Source organism: Callospermophilus lateralis, chromosome 15, assembly GCF_048772815.1.
Source record: "Callospermophilus lateralis isolate mCalLat2 chromosome 15, mCalLat2.hap1, whole genome shotgun sequence".
Classification (NCBI taxonomy): Eukaryota; Metazoa; Chordata; class Mammalia; order Rodentia; family Sciuridae; genus Callospermophilus; species Callospermophilus lateralis.
Window position 1 is genome coordinate 79,919,074 of NC_135319.1, and position 20,812 is coordinate 79,939,885.

The 20,812-nt window shown below is 34.0% G+C and overlaps 1 protein-coding gene across 1 annotated transcript in view; it reads left to right on the forward strand.

Annotated features, from left to right (window-relative positions):
* Positions 1-20,812, forward strand: part of Atrnl1 (attractin like 1) — a 746,572-nt gene that overhangs the window by 313,497 nt on the left and 412,263 nt on the right. The window contains exon 25 of the mRNA XM_076834523.1: positions 9,899-9,960. Coding sequence (XP_076690638.1) covers positions 9,899-9,960 — 62 coding nt within the window. The remainder of the gene's footprint in view (positions 1-9,898; positions 9,961-20,812) is intronic.

The window sequence follows — 20,812 nt, forward strand, 5'->3', positions numbered from 1 at the left end:
ATGGTTTTGTATACTTGGTGTCCTGTAAGCATCTTGTATTTGGTTTTTCAATTTATTCTTCATGTTTGGAATATTTTCTGATATTATTTCATTGAATAAAGTGTTCATTCCTTTCATTGAGAATTCTGTGCCTTCCTGTATCCCAGTAATTCTTAAATTTGATCTTTTTATGCTATCCCATATTTCTTGAATGTTCTGCTCTGTGTGGTAAATATTCTTTTCAAGATTATTTTGTCTTCATTGTCTGAGGTCCTGTCTTCCAAGTGGTCTAATCTATTGGTGGTACTTACAATCGAACTTGTATTTGGTTTATTGTGTAATTTCAAGGATTTCTGTTTTTTTTTTTTTCAGAACCTCTATTTCCTTATTGAAGTAATATTTTGCTTCCTGTATTTGTTTCTATAGCTCTTTGTCAAAATGACCTTTTGCTTCCTATATTTGCTCTCTTATATCGTTCTTTAATACTTTAATTATGTACAGCCTGAACTCCTTCTCTTGTAATTTCTTCTGTTATGCTGGCCATGAATTCTAATAATATAGTATCTTCATTTGTTTGGGGCACTTTCTTCTCTCTCTCTCTTTTTTTTTAATGTTGTTCATGTGTCTTCCCTTCTAGCACTGCAGATTTGAGCCATTATAGTGCCCCTGCAGGGTTTCACTACCTCTCATTTGAGGGGAAGATCAGTGTTAACAGATCCCAACACAGAGTATATACATCCTTAAGCCAAATAGTTGCTATTAAGATATTTAGAGCTTGGTCAGTTCAGTATTATCTACAATATAAACAGTAAGTTTGCAAAAGGGTTTACAGTTTCTGATGGTGGACAAAGAACCAGTAGTGAGGTGAGGTGTAGGATGAGATGTTGAGGGGGTAGGAGATGAGGGTATAGAATTACTAGATCTTAGAAAGTATGAAAGAGAAATCTAAAGAAGATTCTTAGTAGCAGGAGAAGAAAGAGGAAGTGATTTGGGGTAGACAAGTATAAAGACAGTAGAATACATAAAACAAACACACATAAATATTAAGAAAAATAAAAAATGTAAAGGTAAGAGAAAAAAGAATATACAACCCAAGTGTAATTCACTATCTAGACATCCCAGTCTTAATTCATGCAAAGTACTTGGTTTCACATACGTTGAAGATGTGAGGGCCAGAGAATAAAGAGGGAGGGGAAAAAAATCTCAGAGGAAGAAACAAGGATTGTTTTGGTTGGAGATTAGTATCTTTCCTGATTCCTGTCTCATCCCATAGGAGGGATTGTCTGTTGTTTGCTGGTTTCTTCTTCCTCAGGATGGTGAAGTTTACCAGAGTGTGGGGGGGTTTGTCTTGAGTATAGGGCACCTGGAATTGGGGTATGGCATTCACAGGTCCTGAATGGAACTGCCCCCCAAGGATCTCCTTTGGGTCCTACTCCTGTGATGTGGGCACCTGATCTTATCTCCTTATCTTGTCTGTAGACATCACAGTTCCTGGTCTCTAAATTAGTCTCTAAACTGTTGCTCACTCATTCTCTCCCTTTCTACTTCCTAATGGGGACCTTCCTCTCCAGAGGTCTTTTGAGTTGTGCTCTGGGGGCTGCACACCCACCTTGAAGAGCTGTTTTGTATTGGGCAGTCACTGTGCTGGGATAGTGGCTGCTGGGGGAATTGTCAGTACCTGCCAAGCCTGTGTTCCAAACTGGGAGTTGCCCCAACTAAAGATGGTGATGAAAATGACACAAGATGGAGGCAGCTGCTTTCAGAAATGGGGAATTGAGTCAGGTGGGGGGGATGGGCAATGGCTTTGGGCGACATGTTCAGAGATGCAGCTCTGTGGCATTCAGTACTGTGGCTGTCAGCTATCTTCAGAGTCTGTACCATGTTCTTGGGTTCAGGCAGGCTACTGCACATAGGGGACTATGGCAGTGGCTGCAGATTCCCAAGATGGAGGCAACCAGGGGAGCCCCACGTTAGTAGATGGGGTTCCATATGGGAGTGGTGGCTGGATTTTCTGTGTGTAGGTAGCGGCTGGTGTCCTGCAAGGGAGTGGTGCCCTGGATATCTGTGCAGGTGGGCAGCCAGGAGTCCTTCGTGGGTGCTCATGCTGGTGGACCTGCTCAGACACCTGAGAGTTTATGTGTGCAAGTAGTTGGGAGCCCTGCTCTGATGCTGAGTTCTGGATTACTGCATGGGAACAGTGGTTGTGATTCCTGTGAGGGGGTACTCTATTACTGGAAGAGAAGCAGTAGTTTATTACTTGAATCCCAGGTCACAGAGGAACACAGAATGATGCCTTCCTCTAGCCTGCCATCTTGGATCTTTCCTAAAAAACCATTCTTTTAAGGCAATCTCATTTATTTTTCATAGGCAAAGAAATAATGCTTCAGGTAGTGCCACTTAATTTAAACTAGAAGATTGAAATCTGATCTCATTTGCCTTCTGAAAGAAGTTGCTAGAAACAACATAGTTTAGAGTATTCATTGCTGAAATTAAGAAACTGAGGTACAAAATATATTTTTGATATTTTACTTATAGTATAGCTAGAATTGTAACAAAACAGAAACATATACATGTATATGAAAATGTATGTTTCCCAATGCTTTGAATTCTATAATAAATATCAATTTTATTAGGAAAAATCAGTTTACGATCTGAAGTTGGAAAGTGATTTTGTAATTTATTGGAATTATTTATGTAAGAGATTCAGATAAATACAAATTTTTAATGTTTCTCTCAATAGCATCTTAGTAACAGCATATGAAACTCTGATAATATTCTTAGTGTTAAGCTTGTTATGAAATTTATTCATTGATCAAGCAAACTTTGTTTTCTCTTAAAAATTTTTTTAGTTGTAAATAGACACAATACATTTATTTTATTTGTTTATATTTATGTGTTGCTGAGGATCAAACCCAGTGCCTCACATATCTAGGCAAGTGTTCTACCACTAAACCACAACCCCAGCTCTAATGAACTGTTTTCTATGTACAATGTTCCAAATACTGTTCTAACTGTTGGAATAAGTGCAATAAACAATATGAATAAATTCACTCTTTTCAAAGAGCCTACATTTTACTGGGAAAAGATAGTTTAATGACCACCCAGTAAAATAATTTCAAGTTACAGTATTAAAGAAAATGTTCACACAATAGTTTAGAGTAAGGAGAAGGACTAGTTTTGATGCATGTCTTTGAGAAGCCTGAGACCTGAGGTAAGACCTGGCTTATGAGGAGAAAACCCTGTAAAGACCAGTTCCAACCCTATCTAGAGTGGCCCTCCCTTTGTATGCATTCCTCTTCCCCAAAGGCCTATGGTTTCATTGGTAGGGGTTTGGAGTTAGGGCATGCTATTCTCCATAAAGGAAAATTGAGCACAGCCAGATGTATTTTATACACTAAGGAATGATTTCTTGTCCCAACCACTTGCATAATGAAAGATAGGATATTTTTCCTTTCTTTATTTCATTAGCTCTTTTCAAGTTGCAAAACAAGATATAATTCATTATTATCACAATTAATTGTCTGCTCCTTCGACTAATATCTTTTTTTCCCTGTCACTTAATCCAAGTACCTGGCATAGAATCCAGAATGAAGTAGATACTTAATAGAATATTTTATGAATGAATAAATTGACATACAATAAGAGAAATCTTAAAAAGTATCTTAGTCTGTTTTTCTTGGTATGACAGAATACCACAGACTTGGTAACATGTAAGGAAAAGGAATCCATTTCTTATAGTTCTGGAGGCTGGGAAGTCCAATACCAAAGTTCTGACATCTATTAAAGCCCTTTTTATTGTGTTATAATGTAGTGGAGGATGTAATTAGTGAGTAGGAGGGAGCCTTGGAGCTTAGAAATGTCTCTCTTCTTATAAAGCCATTAATCCTATCATTTGGGCCCCATCTTCATTACCTCTTCTAACTCTAACTAGCACCCAAAGTCTCCATCTCCTAATACTATAAACATGAATTTTAAGGAAAGCATTATCAACTCAGTTTGAATGTGAAAAACACATTCAAACTATAGCAAAAGGAAATCTGATTGTCTGCTTGGTCTCGCTTGTCAGTTTTTCCAAATTACCCTTGAAATCTGCCTTTCATTTCTAGCATCAGTCCAGTCTTATTTATTTATTTACTTACTGACTTATTTTTCTGGTATTGAGGATTGAACCCAGATCTGCTTTACCAATGAACCACATCCCCAGTCCTCTCTGTTTTTTATTTTGAGATAGGGTCTTGCTAAGCTTCTTAGGATCTCACTAAGTTGCTGAGGCTGGCCTTGGTCTTGCAGTCCTTCTGCTTCACCCTCCTGAGTTGCTGGAATTACATGTGTGCAGTACTACACCCAGCCCAGTCTTGGTTTTAGAGCCTGTGTCACAGTAGACTGTCTGCTTGGCCTTGCTTGGTCTGAGACAGGGTTTTCTCTAGATTATCTCCTGTGGAATATCCTAAAGAGTCAAAAATGAAGACACATTTTGAAATATTTGCACAATTATAGTGTCGACTCTCCTGTTGAATACTCAGTGTGGAGCACTGTTCAGCCTATGTGCTGAGTCTACATTTACTCATCAGCACTATTCTGTTAATAGATTGATTCCTTTGGGGTATTCCTGGCTTCAGTTTTTAAGGCAATTTATATTTCAGTTACCATTTTTAACAGTGACCTCCCCTGTTAATTTTATCCTACCATTTTACTTACCCAGAAAGGTAAGATAATATTGTCTGTAACAGAAATTGGTTGAGGTCTACAGTCTGTTTTTTTAGTGTGCAGATATTATATTGCAACTTAATTTGTGAGAAACTATCGTTTATGACAATTTGGAAAATAGTTTTAATTCAGAGGATTATATACCACCTAGTAATGGCATCTCAGTTTATAATCTAAACATAAGCTTAAATCAAAATAGCATTCATATCTCTCATCAAAACTTTTGAAGTTTTAAAACTGTATTGTTACTAGACACAATAATGCAATTAATTCAAGTTTTAGACTGTTTAGTGCTTTACTTTATGATTATAACTTTTATAGCCTTCCTTGACTAAATATTCTTTGGGCAAATGTAGGAAATCATAGATATTTTCACATGTGTCTATGTTTTGCTTAATTACTTCAAATTGTGATGTTTGCTCTAAAATTCTTAGTTATATGAACCCACAAAAAACAAATATAACATAATGCAATTTTGTAGTACCAGCTTGGAATCATGTGCTTTGCCCATTTAAATTTATTATACTACTGTTGGTTATTCCTACTACTTAGGCATCAGTTAAATGAAATTAATGTTGAATGATTTATATGTTAAAGACTAACAAGTATTTTGGAGTGATAATACTAAGTTAAATTGGCAGTGCACAAAGAAATTGATAGCAAGTCCATAATCTGAATATGTATTGTTTTTTTCCTAAAAATATTTCACTTTCTCTAAGATTTCCTGGTTATGTTCCTCTACCCATTTATTTGGTTCTTCTTTCCTTTGCCTTTATTTACCCTGTATTGCTTAATTTTGATTTTCATGTTGAGTATTTTCTCTTCAATCTGGAGTATATCCTGAAATGAAGATATGATTGTTTGTTCCTGAAAATTCATGTGGTCTAAATGTCCCAACCCTTTTTAGAATTTTCCAAGGAACCCTGTACTCATCTGGTTTTAAATTGGGCAGAGCTATTTCTCCTTTATTCCTGTATTAAAATTGGCTCATGGGTCTCAGTGAATAGTGCTTGGAATTTTTGGATTTTCCTGTTATTTCCTCTTTTTCTTCCCACACAGACACTGGTATCATGTTACAACTTACATCTGTGGTTTATGTACACCTTTCTGTGTTTTTGCATTTAAGGGAATAATTAATATGTCAGTTAATTTTTGTTGAATTTATTGCCTATTTTCTTAAATATCGCAGTCTATATTTTTAAAAATATTACAGTTGCTGTATCTTTTTAGGTGGGCATTCAGGAATGTTGAAAACTAGGCAAGCATTATCACTGCCTACCTAGCACTCTGCCCCATGGATTGTATCTTTAAATTTTTCCACTGCTTTAGCTAGTTTTTGTCGTATTTGTATTTAGTTTTAATTTAATTATATTTGAATCTGATAATGTAACCTAGAAGACTACTATTTTAAGTACTAGTTTACATTGTTTCATTTTTCTTTATATTCTATGGTTCAAAGAAAAGATTTTTTAAAAGCCTTTGTTCCAGAGTATTCTGCTCTGATTCATACAGACTTCACTGGAAGTTCAGTATGTAGTTTGTATTTTCTCCTAGTCCATATTCTCCATATTATCCTTTCACATTAAAATCTCCAACACTTCATTGTAAGTACATCTATTTAATTTTGAAGTTCATATCGCCAGATATAATACTCATATTTCCAACTTCATCTTACTTAACAGACTAAATCGACCAGTACTTTCTTCTTGTGCCATTGCTCTTCCTTTACAATCTCAGCATAATGGTCTCCTGTTTTCTTCCTGGATAATTTTACACATTTTAAAAATTTTAGTTCTAATAATGGGGGATACCCTTGAGCTTACTCTTAGACTTTATTTTTCTGTTGTCTAGCCTATTTTCTAAAAAATACCATACAGTTTCTCCTGTCTTTTAAGAAATATCACCCTATGTATTATTTTAAATGACATTTACCTTATTTTGACTTCCAAGTAGTTAAAATTAACCTTTTCACTGTTCTCCAAACTAGTACTTATTAATTTATTTTTGAATATTTTATAGGTGTCTCATATTTAACATATTCTAAACATGCTTTTCTTTCTTTGTCTATTAAGTCATATGGACCTTCTCTTGTCTTCTGCTTCTTATTAAGTAGAATGTCATTTGTCCAGTTGCTCAGAGCAAACCTAATTATTCCTTCTGAGTCCTCCCTTTCATTCATCTGTCATATCATATTTTTCAGCATGTCTTCTCTCTCTAGACTAGGTCCCTAACTACTTATTCTTTTGTCTCCATGACTACTTCTGTTATGCAAATTATTATCACCTCATATCTAGAAAAATCAAATATCCTCCTGTCTTAGCTCCTCACTTTCCTTTACTATTTATGTCTTTCCTACCCAGTGTGATTTTCTCTTGATAAATCATGTAACTCCATACCTCAAAACCTTCAGAGGTTCCTATTGCTCTTATAATATGTTACAAACTCTAAATCATGGCCAGGGACTAGGGGATTATTTCCCATTGCCAATCCATATGTATTTGCACCTACTCTGTCCCCTGAGCTCTTGTGACTTCCCTTTAGTTGTTTAAAATATGTATAGCCTAAGCATCATCTTTATACTTGGGAAGTCTTTGCCAACATGTCTTTGTGGTGGCTTTAAACATATCATTGGGATATGAGCTCATATGTCACCTCTGTAGTCCTGATCTAAATTAGCTACACAATTACTTCAGCATATCACTTTGGTTTTTCCTTCAGAACACTTACTACTGTTGAAAATTATGATACCCACTTAACAAGTATACCTGGTTGTTTCTTTCTCCAGTTATTGGAAAGCAAGCTGCAGGAGAATAGAGACTTTATTTTATTTCTTTGAAATTAATTTTTGGTCTGCTTGATCAGATGAATTCCAAAAGAGATATACATCTTAAGAATTTCTTCTGTAACTTGGTGTCAAATTCTGTGTGTCCAGACATTGTATTTCTACTTATTTTGACTGTATTTTTGGTGCTTGTAGTTGTATTATTGTGAAACCTTTTTTTTTGCCTCTTTTTTTTTTTAGCTAGGTATTGACTGAATTTCACTTCATTTTAAATATTTTGTTCTGCGTGTTTGTTGTTATTGTCTTTTTTAGTTTCTCAAATTTTATTATTTTAATATATACATTTCACAAACAGAAATCCTCTTAACATCATGCACAATTCCATAACCAAATGGTTCAACTTTATTAACATTTTCAACTATTTACATTCTCTTCTATCAACAAAAGTGCACTTCAGTACAGCTTGACCAGATATACTTACCAACAATCTGTTTTGGGTTGATTTTGAAGTTGCCCATCAGTTATGTTTCCTTCCAATCTGGAATAATAATAAAGTAAACAGGACATGGAGATTAAATAGATTAGGCACCATCTTATTTTAGGAATCAAACACTGAACTAGAGCACTTTCTCCTCATCTCTTCCATAACCTCCAACTAAAATAGCTATACAGGTGTTACCAGGAAACTAAATAGAAAGGCAAACTGGGGTTACCGGCCTAGGCATAGAACAGATTGCACTTAGTTTTGTACAACTAAATGAAAAATTTCAGCCAGTTAGTTTTTGTAGTCTAATAAGTTATGCATCAATCTGATAGTTTAGTGGTTTTTAAGTCTTTTATAATACTTTATATTTTAGATAAAATGGTTTGCTGTTCTAGATAGGTTTAGCACTGCAAACAAGAAAACAATTGATTTTCCTCATTTTAGAAAGCTATTTAATTTTCATGGTGTTATTACCTTGCATTGAAATCTGGGACAGATGTAGAGCTCATCTCCTTTGGTTTCAGGGATTAGAGTCCTCCTTTGTCACTTGTTCATTGTCTGAAATTGATTGTTTTATATATTTTCTTTATTTTTTAATTGTTTAAAGCAGGAGAGAAAAGTCATCTCTGTTAGTCTATTTTGACAAAAATGGAAATTCTGTTACATATATAAAAGATTTTCATAAAAAATTATTATAAGAAAATGACATTCCCTAGAAGAATAGTCAATACCATAATTGTTCAGCTTCAACTATGTGAAAAAACTTATATTGACCACCTCATTTATACATAATATAAAAATGTAATAAAGTGTATTATACCTATTATATGCCATAAAATCATTTATAATGTGTATATATGTTTTTATGTATGCACATAAAAACATATATATATACATATATACACATATATGTGTGTATATATATATATATATATATATATATATATATATATGTATGTGTGTGTGTGTGTGTGTGTGTATTTTTTTTGTAGTGGTGCTGTGGATTGAGCCCAGGGCCTTGTGCATGCAAGGCAAGCCCTCTACCAACTGAGCTATATCCCCAGCCCTGCCATATATTCTTATACACATTAAATTTCTATTAATTCTATTTTTAATTCTGATTAATTTTATATTTTATTCTCACATTATGTGGTAGTTGCATTTATCATTACTATTACATATGGGAAAACTGAGATATGAGTAGATTACCTAGTTTTCTAAAATATACATGGCTAGTCAGTGAGCTATCTTTCAAAATTGGTTATTGTCTCTCTAGATGCGCCACTGTTGCCTAATACAGTCTATAATACCTCTTCAGGAGAAGTATCACAGTGTAATCTCTGTAATGTTAATTGAAATCAGGAATAGTTGTAGCTTTTTTGCTTATTTCACCTTTCACAATTATCTTTTGTTAATGTGATTTTAAAATTATATGACATATTTTATACTTTGTTGGTGCATAGCAAATATTTGTATGTGAGTATGCCTTTTCCCTGGACAAGGGTATGGAGGGGAAAACCATTTTCTCAATTTCCTGTAATAAAGTTGAATTTTTGTTTCATTTCACAAGGAATTTTCAATTGCATTAATTGAAAATGTGATTATTACTAGATGTAGAAACTCATTTGCATATTTTAGTTAAGCATATTTAATCTGTCATAGCATTTTACATAGAACTGTTAGCTCACATTCTTGAAATAATTTTATAATAGTTTTAACCACTCAATGTCATAGACTATTCAAAGACTATCATTAGTAGTTGAATATATTAGGCATTCTAGATAAAGTTTTAATGCCAGCATATTTTTGATTATTAATAAGGAGATCCAACTGTCTTAAAGACTTAGAAATATTGTATTTATAAATGCCATAAAACTTCACCTCAGGTTTTCAAGAAGAACTTGGATTCTGTAAGTTTCAAACTTTCTTTCATTTTGATTTTTCAGATCGCATTCTCACAACACAATACAATCATGGATCTTGTGCAGTTTTTTGTCACGTTCTTCAGGTAATTTGCTTTTACTGACTGAATTTGTCAATCTGTTAGATAATTTATCAATTATCAAATTTAAAATATATACTATATTCTGAATATGTATATAAATAAATCCTTACCACAGAGCAGAAGGAACATACTTCAAATATATACTTGTGCAGGATTATTTTAATGTTATACTACTAAATGGCTAATGGATTCCATGAAAATAGGATAACTTTGTGTTCCTGTCACATAAACATATTTATTACTGATATGTATCAAAAGTACATTCATTCTGTAAATGTTCCCTGAAAATGAAATGTGAGAAAACATATGTAGTTTTGATTTATGATTTTATATTTCAAAATATATATATGAGTTTTAAGGCTACTAACAAAGATATACTGTATTTTTTAGAAAGCACAAGAAGTTACAATTATTTAATGTATCAAAATGAAACTACTTTTTGATGCAGAATATTGTGGATAAAAATATACACTTACCTGAAAAGTTCAGCTAAGTGTAAAAAATTCACAAAGTTGAATATATATGTAAATGATTTTAAATGTTTAGGGTTTTATTTTTAAGCTTTTGGATTTGTGTGCTTATTTAAGTTCAGTACCTCTTTTATTAAGCAAAAGAAGGCTGGTATTAATGTTTTTCGTGCCTTAGAGATAATCCTATTTATTAGGTTGTCACTATGGGCAAAGTAAAATAAAATATTCTAATCATTGTATGAGATCAAATATATTTGATGGGCTTTTTGTCATTTAAATTTCTTCCAGTAGTGAAATGTAAATTAGACAATTTAAAAATCATTTCATTGTTAAGAGAATAACATGGACAGAATATTTTTTTAAGTTTATTATTTATTTTTTAGAAGGCCACTGCTAAATTTAAGAGATTTAAACAGGTTAACATTCACAGATGCCTTTCAGTCAGGCCATCTTTGCTGCTATTGCTTTTTCTAAGCTGGTTTCTGGGTAACAAAGACCAGTTAATGTGTCAGCTTTCAGTTTGGTCATGGTTCCATGGAATCAGTTCTCAGACTCTGTGCCAGTGTTTTACCTCTGTACTATCAGAGTTCTAGTGGTAAGCGCCATTGGGCTGGTACTGGAGAGATCATTCACAGACATAGCCTGGCTCCAGTTTTAGTGTTTTATTCCTTCTTCATTTGGTCATCTAGCTTCTCTTTTCACATATAGAATTAAAGGTATTTTGTTGTTGGTTCTAGTGAGGGTGTGCAATATAATGTAACAAATAATTACAAAACTGATGAGAATTGTTTATCTTCAATAGTTTTTCAGTTGTATAAAATGGAAAAGTGGGGGCTGGGATGTGGCTCAAGCGGTAGCGCGCTCGCCTGGCATGCGTGTGGCCCGGGTTTGATCCTCAGCACCACATACAAAGAAAGATGTTGTGTCCACCAAAAACTAAAAAAAAAAAAAAAAAAAAAAAATATTAAAAATTCTCTTCTCCTCCCTCTCTCTCTCTCTTTAAAAAAAAAAAAAAAGGAAAAGTGCCTGAATCTAAAAAGTCTGAATTATTTACCTAAAAAAATAAATGGAGACATGGTAAATTTTCAATGGTGGCACTGTTTTTCACTATACCACTTAGTACTGTTGTGATCAGGAGGGGCAGTTTCAGAGATTGTCAATTGGTTTTTAACCACTGTGCTTCATCTAATTGTAAGAGCCATGAAAATAATATTACTCCAACTACCTTGTACATAAGTTCTAAATACACACTTAAGGACTGGGGAAATTATCACTGGATGGATTCACAGACACAGTTGGTCCACTGTGAGCAACCATCTGTTACTTGCTTCCCTCTACCACCCCACCCCCACTGCACCTTGACCCCAACCCTAATAAGGTGCCATGATGGCAATTTGAGTCCATGGGTATGTGTGTCACTTCTGATCTCATGTCTACTAATAGACAAAATGATTGTTTATTCCCCTTGCACCATTTATATAGCAATGTATATTATTGGATGTATTCTCAAGTTTGTGGCATTAAGTCTCTTCAGGGATCATTTTATAAATTTTTCAAGAAGTTTTAGTGTTTTTCCTTCAGATCCAGCCACCTGTTTATTCAATGGATTCTGGATTTGAAAATTAAGTCTGAGAACTGAGCAGAGAATCATGACTTTCCATTGAAGCAACCACCTTCAACTTCCTATTCCACCTTCCTTGCTTAATGGAAAACTAGACACCCAAAAGCACCATTGTTGGCTGTCTACCTATTTCACCTCTCAAGAAACCATGCTTTATTAATCATCCCTACAATTCTTTGTGGACCAATCCCCTTGGCAGCACCTACATTATTGTTAATTTAATTATGGTAATTATGGCTCCTGAGTCTGGCAGTTAAGCATTGACATCTGTCCTTTATTACTCTGGGCACCCATGTCCCTCACCTCATGGCAATTAACAAATCTATCCCTGTGACTGCCTTTCCTGTTTTCAGCTCTAGTCTACAAAAGGAAGGCAACACTAAACTTCTTTATGATACTAGTATCCTTCTCATCAGTATATTCCTAATGATCTTGGTGAATGGTAAGGCTTCCAGGCCTTCATGAAGCTGAACTGCTCCATAGTCCTTTTGGCCTTATATAGTATATCCATTCCAGCATATTTCCTGTCTCTTGTTTTTTTATCCCTTTCTCTTCTATCTGCTGGGGCAACTCAGGTATTTCACTTTCACTTTGTATTGGCCATTGACTTTTCCAGGCTTCTAATAGTCACTCCATAACAACTTTTTACCATTTTTCTGGAATCCTCAGGGGGACATTTCATCTCTTGTGTTCCTGAAAATATGCACTAAAATCAATGAATTTTTGTTTATTCAATCTTACATTCTATCTCACTTGGTTAAATATACAAATGCAATGGCTCTTGCTAGTATAGCTGGCTAATTCTTGCAGCTGTTTCAAGTATACACTCTCTTTCTTCTTTTCTCGGGCTCAACTGGGTTATGTAGTGATTTAACCTTTCCCATTGCTCAGGCAGTCAGGAAAGGAAGTGGGGATAGCCTCTGAGGGGAGCAACTGTTGCCTCAGATTAAAAAGGGCTCTCGGTGTCTTCTAGCATGGCAAAATACTGGTTATTGCTAAGTTAGGGATCTGTAGAAACAACATCTTCAGAAGCATACATCCAAGATATTCCATATTTCACTGCCCGTGGTCTTCCAAACCATGGCCCTTACCTTTACATGACAGAAATGCTTTGAGAATTCTGAGATCTCTTGGGCTCCACTGCTCTAACAGATCAGCTTGCTGGTCATCCATGTTGGCTCCTTTGTCAGGAATAAGAACCTCATTTGAAGTTAAGAGACCCCATTTTGCAGGGGCTTAGTCCCTGGGAAACAGATGAGGTATCCTGGCAGGTAAAAGATGTGAGGTGCAGATGGGATAGTAGACATGCTTTATTTGGAGATAACCGCAGCCCCAAGCCCTCAGCCTTTATCCTCCAACCCCATGAGTCTTTCCATAGGTGTTTTTTATTATGCAGGCCAGACACAAATGGCACATTGCCAACAGGTTGCATAAAATGAGTGCTTGTTCACAAGAGAATATTTTATGGCCTTGAGTACATACGCTGAATTAGGGTGTTCATGACTTTGGCTACATACTAAAAGCATAGTCCGCTAGAAGCCTCTGTGAGGGAGCCTAACTATAACCATCTCGGGCCTGCCTTATAGACAGGTTTAATTGGTTTAGCTAGTCATGTTTGTTAATGGCCTTCTCTCAGTTTCCCTATGAAAGTATCAATGCACAGTAATAAATCAATTATACTTTCTTTTGAAGGTGTTATCCCCATCTTTCAAATGCCTAAACTGTTCTGTGTACCCTAACATTCCCTTCATAAGGACATTTTCTCAGGTAACCACTGTTGAAATTTTTGACAAGTTAACCCTTCTTCAAGGGACTATCTGTGCCCCACCTAGGAACACGGATGCTATTCTTTTAGCCTCCCAAGCAATGAGTGAGTCAGTTTCAAATCCCCATCTTCTGTTTATTCAGACAATTCCTCAGAGAAGCAGACTCTCAGATGGGATTAGATAAGCAGTAAATAAAGTAGAGAAACCCCTTGTGAGGGAAAATTGGAAGGGAGTCTAAGAAATGGTGGAAGAACTTTCAGGTCACAATGCCGACACATTTGTGAAGGAGAAAAGAAAGACAGGGAAGTTGAATGAAAGAACCCAAGAGTACAGGGTGCACTAATAAAGTTCACCAAGACCAATGTGTGTCCTTGAACTAAATTACAAGAAAGACTTTTATTTTCCAGGAATGGGGCTGCATTGATATCTCTGCCATGCTGAATGACTAAGAACAGCCTTTGGGGAGAGTGGCCTCAGCATGAATAATACAGTGATCAGTTTAAGTGGGCGGAAGCTGTGCACACTGATCAACTATGCTCTCTGCAGTTAGGGATCAGAAAGAGCACATTTTAAAAACATTTTAATGGTTGGCCCAGTAAAGGTATTTGTTGCTCAAAAATTGGTAGAACTGACCTGTACAATTATATGCATTCGAAGCCAGTCTCAGAAAAATCATAAGTTAAAGTTTTCTCTCATATGTGGAAGCTATACCAAAATAAGGGAAAGAAAGAGGGGAAGATTGGATATCATAAAGACAATAGGAAGATAGAGTAGAAAGAGGTGCAGAAGGAGGGAGGAGTGAACAGAAAGGGGAGGAAATGCAGAACCAATTTTAAAAAGTCATGCTTTGTGCGTATATAAGTATAAAATAGGCAATTTCAACCTTTATGTATAAGAAGAAAGAACCAATCGAAAGTCAATAAATAGATGAGGGAAAAGAAGATAAATAGAGTAGAGGAAGGAGAATGGAAAGGAGGAAAAGGGAGAGAAAGTGAACTGAAATCAAATTCCATGCATGTACTAATGTGTTAGTATGAATCAAACAACTATGTGTAACTGTAATGCTCTAATAAAAAATAGTAAAAAAAAAAAAAGACTACATACATACATGCATTTGTTAAGGCTTTTAATTTTTTAATATTATTTTATGGGTATATTTTCCAATTGTGTTACATTAATTAATATTTACGAGTCCTCACTGGTTTTGGTTTTTCTAGACATAGTTGGTAATTGCTTTAGGAAATTGTCTATTTTATTTTTCAAATTTTTTGACACACTTTTTTTCCAATAACATTGTAAAATTTCTCCTGTATTAGAATTATGCTTCTAATTCTAATGTAATTTTTCATATTATTTCCTTTTTTTTTTTTCTTGATCAACTGTGCAAGAGCTTTGGAAGTTTTGGGAATCACATCACAAGCCATTGTGTTGTTGTTTTCTAATTAACTATTTTATTTCTACTTTTTGGAGTTTATTATTTATTTTTTCTAACTTCTTTATTTGATATTGTAATACTTTCTAGCTCATTGATTTCTAGCAGTTTGCTTCTAATACACACATTTATGGCTACTGAGTTTTTCTTGTTGTTGTTGCTAATTCTGCTTCATCTGCACGCCAAGAACTTCAGTATATGTTGTAGTATGCTGGGCTCAAAGGATGATTTAGAAATTGTTCCTTTCTCTCCGATTTTTGGGAAAAGCTGAGAAGGATTAGTGTTAGTTCTTTAAATGTTTGGTAAGATTTACCAATAAAGCCATCAGATCTTGGGCTTTTCTTTCTTGGGGAATTTTTGATTGCCAATTCAATCTCCTTACTATTTATAGATCTATTCAGTTTTTCTAGTTCTTCAGGATTCAGTCTCAGTTTGTTTTCTTACTTTAGAAATCTGTTCATCTAAGTTATCTAGTTTGTGGCACCATTAGTACTTTCTTAAAATAACTTTTTATTTCTGTAGAATCGGAAGTAATCTTCTTACTTTCTGATTTTAGTAGTTTGAGTTTTCTCTCTTTTTTTCTTTAGCAATCTAGGTAATTTGTCTGTTTTGTTTCCAGAACTAACTATTGGCATTATTGAATTTTTCCTAATGTTTTTCTCTTTTGTATGTCAGCTACCTCTGTTGTAAACTTTATTATTTACCTTTATGTGTCCACTAGTTTTGCATTTAATATATGTTCTCTTCTAGCTCTTTATATTACAAAGTTAGGTTATGGTTTGAAATTCCTTCTTTTTGATGTATGCCTTTATAACTATAAATCTTCCTTTCTCCACTGCTTTTACTGTCTGGTATATGTTTTGGAGTTATGTTTTCACTTCATTTTTCTCTAAGAATTTTTAATTTCTCTTGTTATTTCTTCTTTGATTCACTGGATGTTTAAGAGTATATGATTTAATTTTTATATTTTTTGAATTTTCTACTTTTCCCTCTGTTGTTGATTTCTACTTTCATCTTGTTGTTAGAGAAGATACTTTGTTTTTGATATCTATCATTTCAAATTTGTTGACACTTGATTTGTGACTTAAATGTGGTCTGTCCTAGAAAATGCCCAGTTGACCTGAGGAGAATATGTATATTCTATTGTTCTTAGATATAGGGGGCTGTATGTATCTGTTAGACATAATTGTTCTATTGTGTTGTTAAAGCCCTGTATTCCCTTGCTTATCTTCTGATTGTTCTATTAATTACTAAGAGTGAAGCTGAAATATTGTTTTAATAATTTTGAGGTTTTTTTTAATCCCAATAAGTAATTTGCCTTAAAGTTTATTTGATTTGAAATAAATGTAGATATAGATATACAATGTCTTTATTTACTTATTTTTATGTGGTGCTGGGGTGCCTCACATGTGCTAGGCAAGTGTTCTACCACTGAGCCATGACTCCAGCCCCCTTAACATTTTTGATTTTGAATTTTCAATGAATTCTTTTACATAATAAATATTTGAATATTGTTGTGTTTTTGTTTTAATTATTGAAGAACCTCTGAATTTTTAGTGATGGGGAAATAAAAATTTAGTGAATTTCTGTTATTTTGATTGTTGCTTATATTGTAATTTATCTATCTTAACTTTCATTTTTAAAATGCTTTCTCAAATCATGTTTTTTCTTCTCCTGTGCTTTCCATTAAATTGAATGTGTTTCTTATATTTCTTATCTTTTTCCTTCTAGCAGTTTAGGACTTATACATTTTTTAATTTAACAATCACTATTAATTTTAACAAGCATACCAATACTAACGTTAATCAGGATCTCCTTTCTTCCTGGATTGTATCGGAGTCCAAGGAAACTGAAACTTTCAGTTTTACATATCATTGTCTCATTTATAAATGTGCTTTCTGATTTTAAAGCTTTTAAAAAATACAAATATAATATAGTTCAGCCATTTAAAATGCACGATTTGATTGTTCTGTAACAATCATCAAAATCATTTTTATGTATTTTCATTGCTCCAAGAAGAAACAAAATGCCTATTAGTAGTCACTCCCCTTCCCTCCCACAAACCTCAGTTATGGACAATATATAATCTACTTCTGTATATACATTTGCTTATTATTGACATTTCATATAAATGGAATCATATAGCATGTATTTCTTTGCGATTGGCTTTTTTTCATTTAGCATAAAGTTTTCAATGCTTATCCATAATGTAGTATGGATCTGTACTTTATTTCATTTTATTGCTGAATAATATTTTATTTTGTGATATAATCCATTTTACTTCTTCACTTATCACTTGGTGGATATTTGGGTTACTTCCTTTGGCTGTTGTAAATAATGACACTATGACCATTTGCATATAAAATTTTATATAGAAATGTTTTTATTCCTGTTGAGTTTATAAGTAGGAACAGAATTATTGATCATTGTTGTCATTTTAAGAAATTGCCAAACCTTTTTCTATAGATGTGTTATGGTTCACTCTCACCAGTAAGGAAAAGACTGCCAGTCTCTTTATCTTTACAACTCTTGTTAATAACTGTTTCTTTTTAAAATTATGGCCATCTTAGTAACTACAAAGGGAAAGAGAGATGAACTTATTGGAGGAATTAAAAAGAAATGGTTTAGGTAGAAGTTGGGGAATACAAAAGCAAAATAAACAGTATGAAGTAAGCAGTCAGCTATGATTATGGAAATACATGTGCCAATGGGAAGAATAATGCCAAATTAATACAGTGATCAAGTTATGGGGGAAATGAGACATTTAATCATGTTGTACATAGGATATTTTAAAAGAGAAAAAAGAAGAAATATAAGTCCCTAGTGGGAAAGAAGTAAACATAAGTCATTAATAAGAAATATCTCTACATTGAAGGAATATTTGGCCTAAAGATTTTTTTTAAATATGGTGCAAAGAAAAAGATCAATATAAAGGATGAAAAATAAATAAGAGTCCTGTTTTTCAGAAACGAGCTTATGATGATGGATAAATTATTGGAAATGAGACCTGAAGGTACAGATTTAACTAAGTAGAAGTAATAATGACTTACTGTATTAACTGTTTAATTTTTCTGTGGCTTTGTTACAAAAGAAACTAGATATTTATGTCCCAATTGCTCTTGTAAATCACAGTATTCAGTATGGTAGGAAAAAAACTAGTGACAATGCAAAGTTTATTGCCATTTAGCTTTACCAGTGTTCCACATCTAATTTACAGTGCTGAGGTTTGAACATTAGAGGCAGAAACAGACTTCTCTCAGAGTCCTGTCAATAAGTCACACTTAGAGGTGAATGTGGTGTAGCACCTCCAAGCTAACTTGTCCCAACTCAAGCTAACTGTCTTGGCAGACAGCCTCTCCTTTCCAGTATTCTCTAGCTCAGTTATAGTATCAGTACTTATCTAACTTCAGTACTGGAGAAGTAGCTAGTTACTCTACTCTCCTGAGTATCCTACAAACCCTAATCCTACCTTCTTTTATCAATATTATATCTAAAACAGCCAAAGTGATTTTTTTTTTAAAAACTAAACTAAGTAACCCTGCAGTTTAAAACTTCCTTTCACATTTATAGTTCACATTATGGCTTCAGGTTTTTACATAACTTGGTCTAATTATCTGTCCCATCTCAAATTATTATCTTTATATTTGAAAAATTCACATTTCTTTTTGTGTGGGAGGGTGGGTGGGGGTGCTGTATTATTGCTTGTTTGTTTTCTTTCCTTTTTTTGTTTCCACATTTGTTTTAACTTTACTGTGAAACATTTCTTAATTTTTGTGCAGTAAAATTCACTTTTTTTGGTACAGTCATATGATTATTTTGTAATCACCTGTTATTCAGGGCTACAAGGACTGGTAGATGAGGGGATTAGGAAAATGACAAACAGAAACAAAAGTAGAGAAAAAGCAGGGGTTGGTGGTTCAGCCTGCCTTTGATGGAGGAAGGCTGACCACAAGCAAGTTCAGCACAATTTTATATAGCTTTATACATCAAAAGGTTTTCTTGTGTGTTTTCTGCAAGATAAACAGAGCTGAAGTTGAGGGTAATACAGCTAAATTAGGACTTATCAGCTTGCACCTTAACTCTCTACCTCTAGGCAGCAGACACTTGAACCCAAGGCCATAAACTAATAAATTCTGAGTCTGGCACAAAATCTCCTTTGAGCAGGATGGGCAATCTTTGATTGGAGTGCCTTTGCACCTGAGAAATTCCCATGGGAGTTGTTGCCTCTGTCTTGGTGCAGTTCAAAAAGTTCCATGATTCATTCACAGCTCCTGACAATCAACAGCTCTACAAGGTACAGAATTCCACAACTCCAAAGAACATCATTTATAGGACCTCTTCATGTAGTCTGACTCTCTCTATATACCCCAAAACTGACTTGTTTGCTGTCTCTTGCCTTTTCTAGAATGTAATTAAACTGGCTTTTCCCCTTAACACACTGAATTTGAGATTCATCCAAGTTTTTTTTTTTTGTTTGTCTTGTTTTGGTTTTGTATAAACAGCCTATTTCATTTTATCACTACATAGTGGTTTTTCCAGTTTATTTGTTCACTTGTTGAGAGATTAAGCAATATGGATTGTCACACCTTTTGCATTCTAAATAATGCTACCATGAAGAAAACACATGTATTTGTATAGGTTTTATGCAAATATAAGTTTTCCTTTCTCCAGTTAAATACCTGGAAGTAGGATTGATTACTGGTTCATATTTGTCAAAGTATCATTTCACATAGACACTAGCAGAGCATGTGGTACCTCACCAGTGTTTGGTTCTGTCATATTTTTTATTTTAGTCATTGTGATAAATGTGTGATGGTATATTGTGATTTTAATTTTAATTTACCCAATGTCTAATGATGCTGAATTTCTTTTCACATACTTAGTAGCTATAATTCTGCCTTCTCTGAAGAAGTGTTTTTCAAATCTTCTTTCCATCTTTCATTTACCTTTTATTGAGTTTTAAAAGCTTTTAAAAAATATTCTGGATGTATTTCTTCCATTATATGAAATATTTTCACATAGTCTTTGAATTGTATTTTCATTCACTTAATGTATCTTTCATAGAGAAAAAAGTTTTGATTTTTAAAAAAATCCAACTTAATTTTATACTATTAGAGTTAGACTTAAGGATTCTTTGGCCAACTCAGGTTGGGATTTAACCCACCCAGAGCCTTGGGCATGTTAGGCAAGCACTCTACCACTGACCTACATCCTAAGTCCAGGATTTATATTTTTGTGTTATTCTTAGATCTGACATTCATTTTGTTTTTTTCTTATTGTTGTTTATGACAGAGATGTAACACAGGTTCATTATTTTTCATGTGAATGTTCACTTGTTGTTGCATGATCTGTTGGAAACAATGGCCTCTCTCCTTTGATATGCCTTCACAGCACTCAAAAATCAGTTTATCATGCATAGAGTTCTAGTCTCAGGAAATAGTGTGTAAAACACATGTCTCTCCCATTGAAGTCATTTATAAATCCTGGACAAAAATGCGTAGGTAGCTATTTGGTATTTGATATCAGCAGGCAGATCAGGGAAAGACACCAGAATTTTAAATAAATC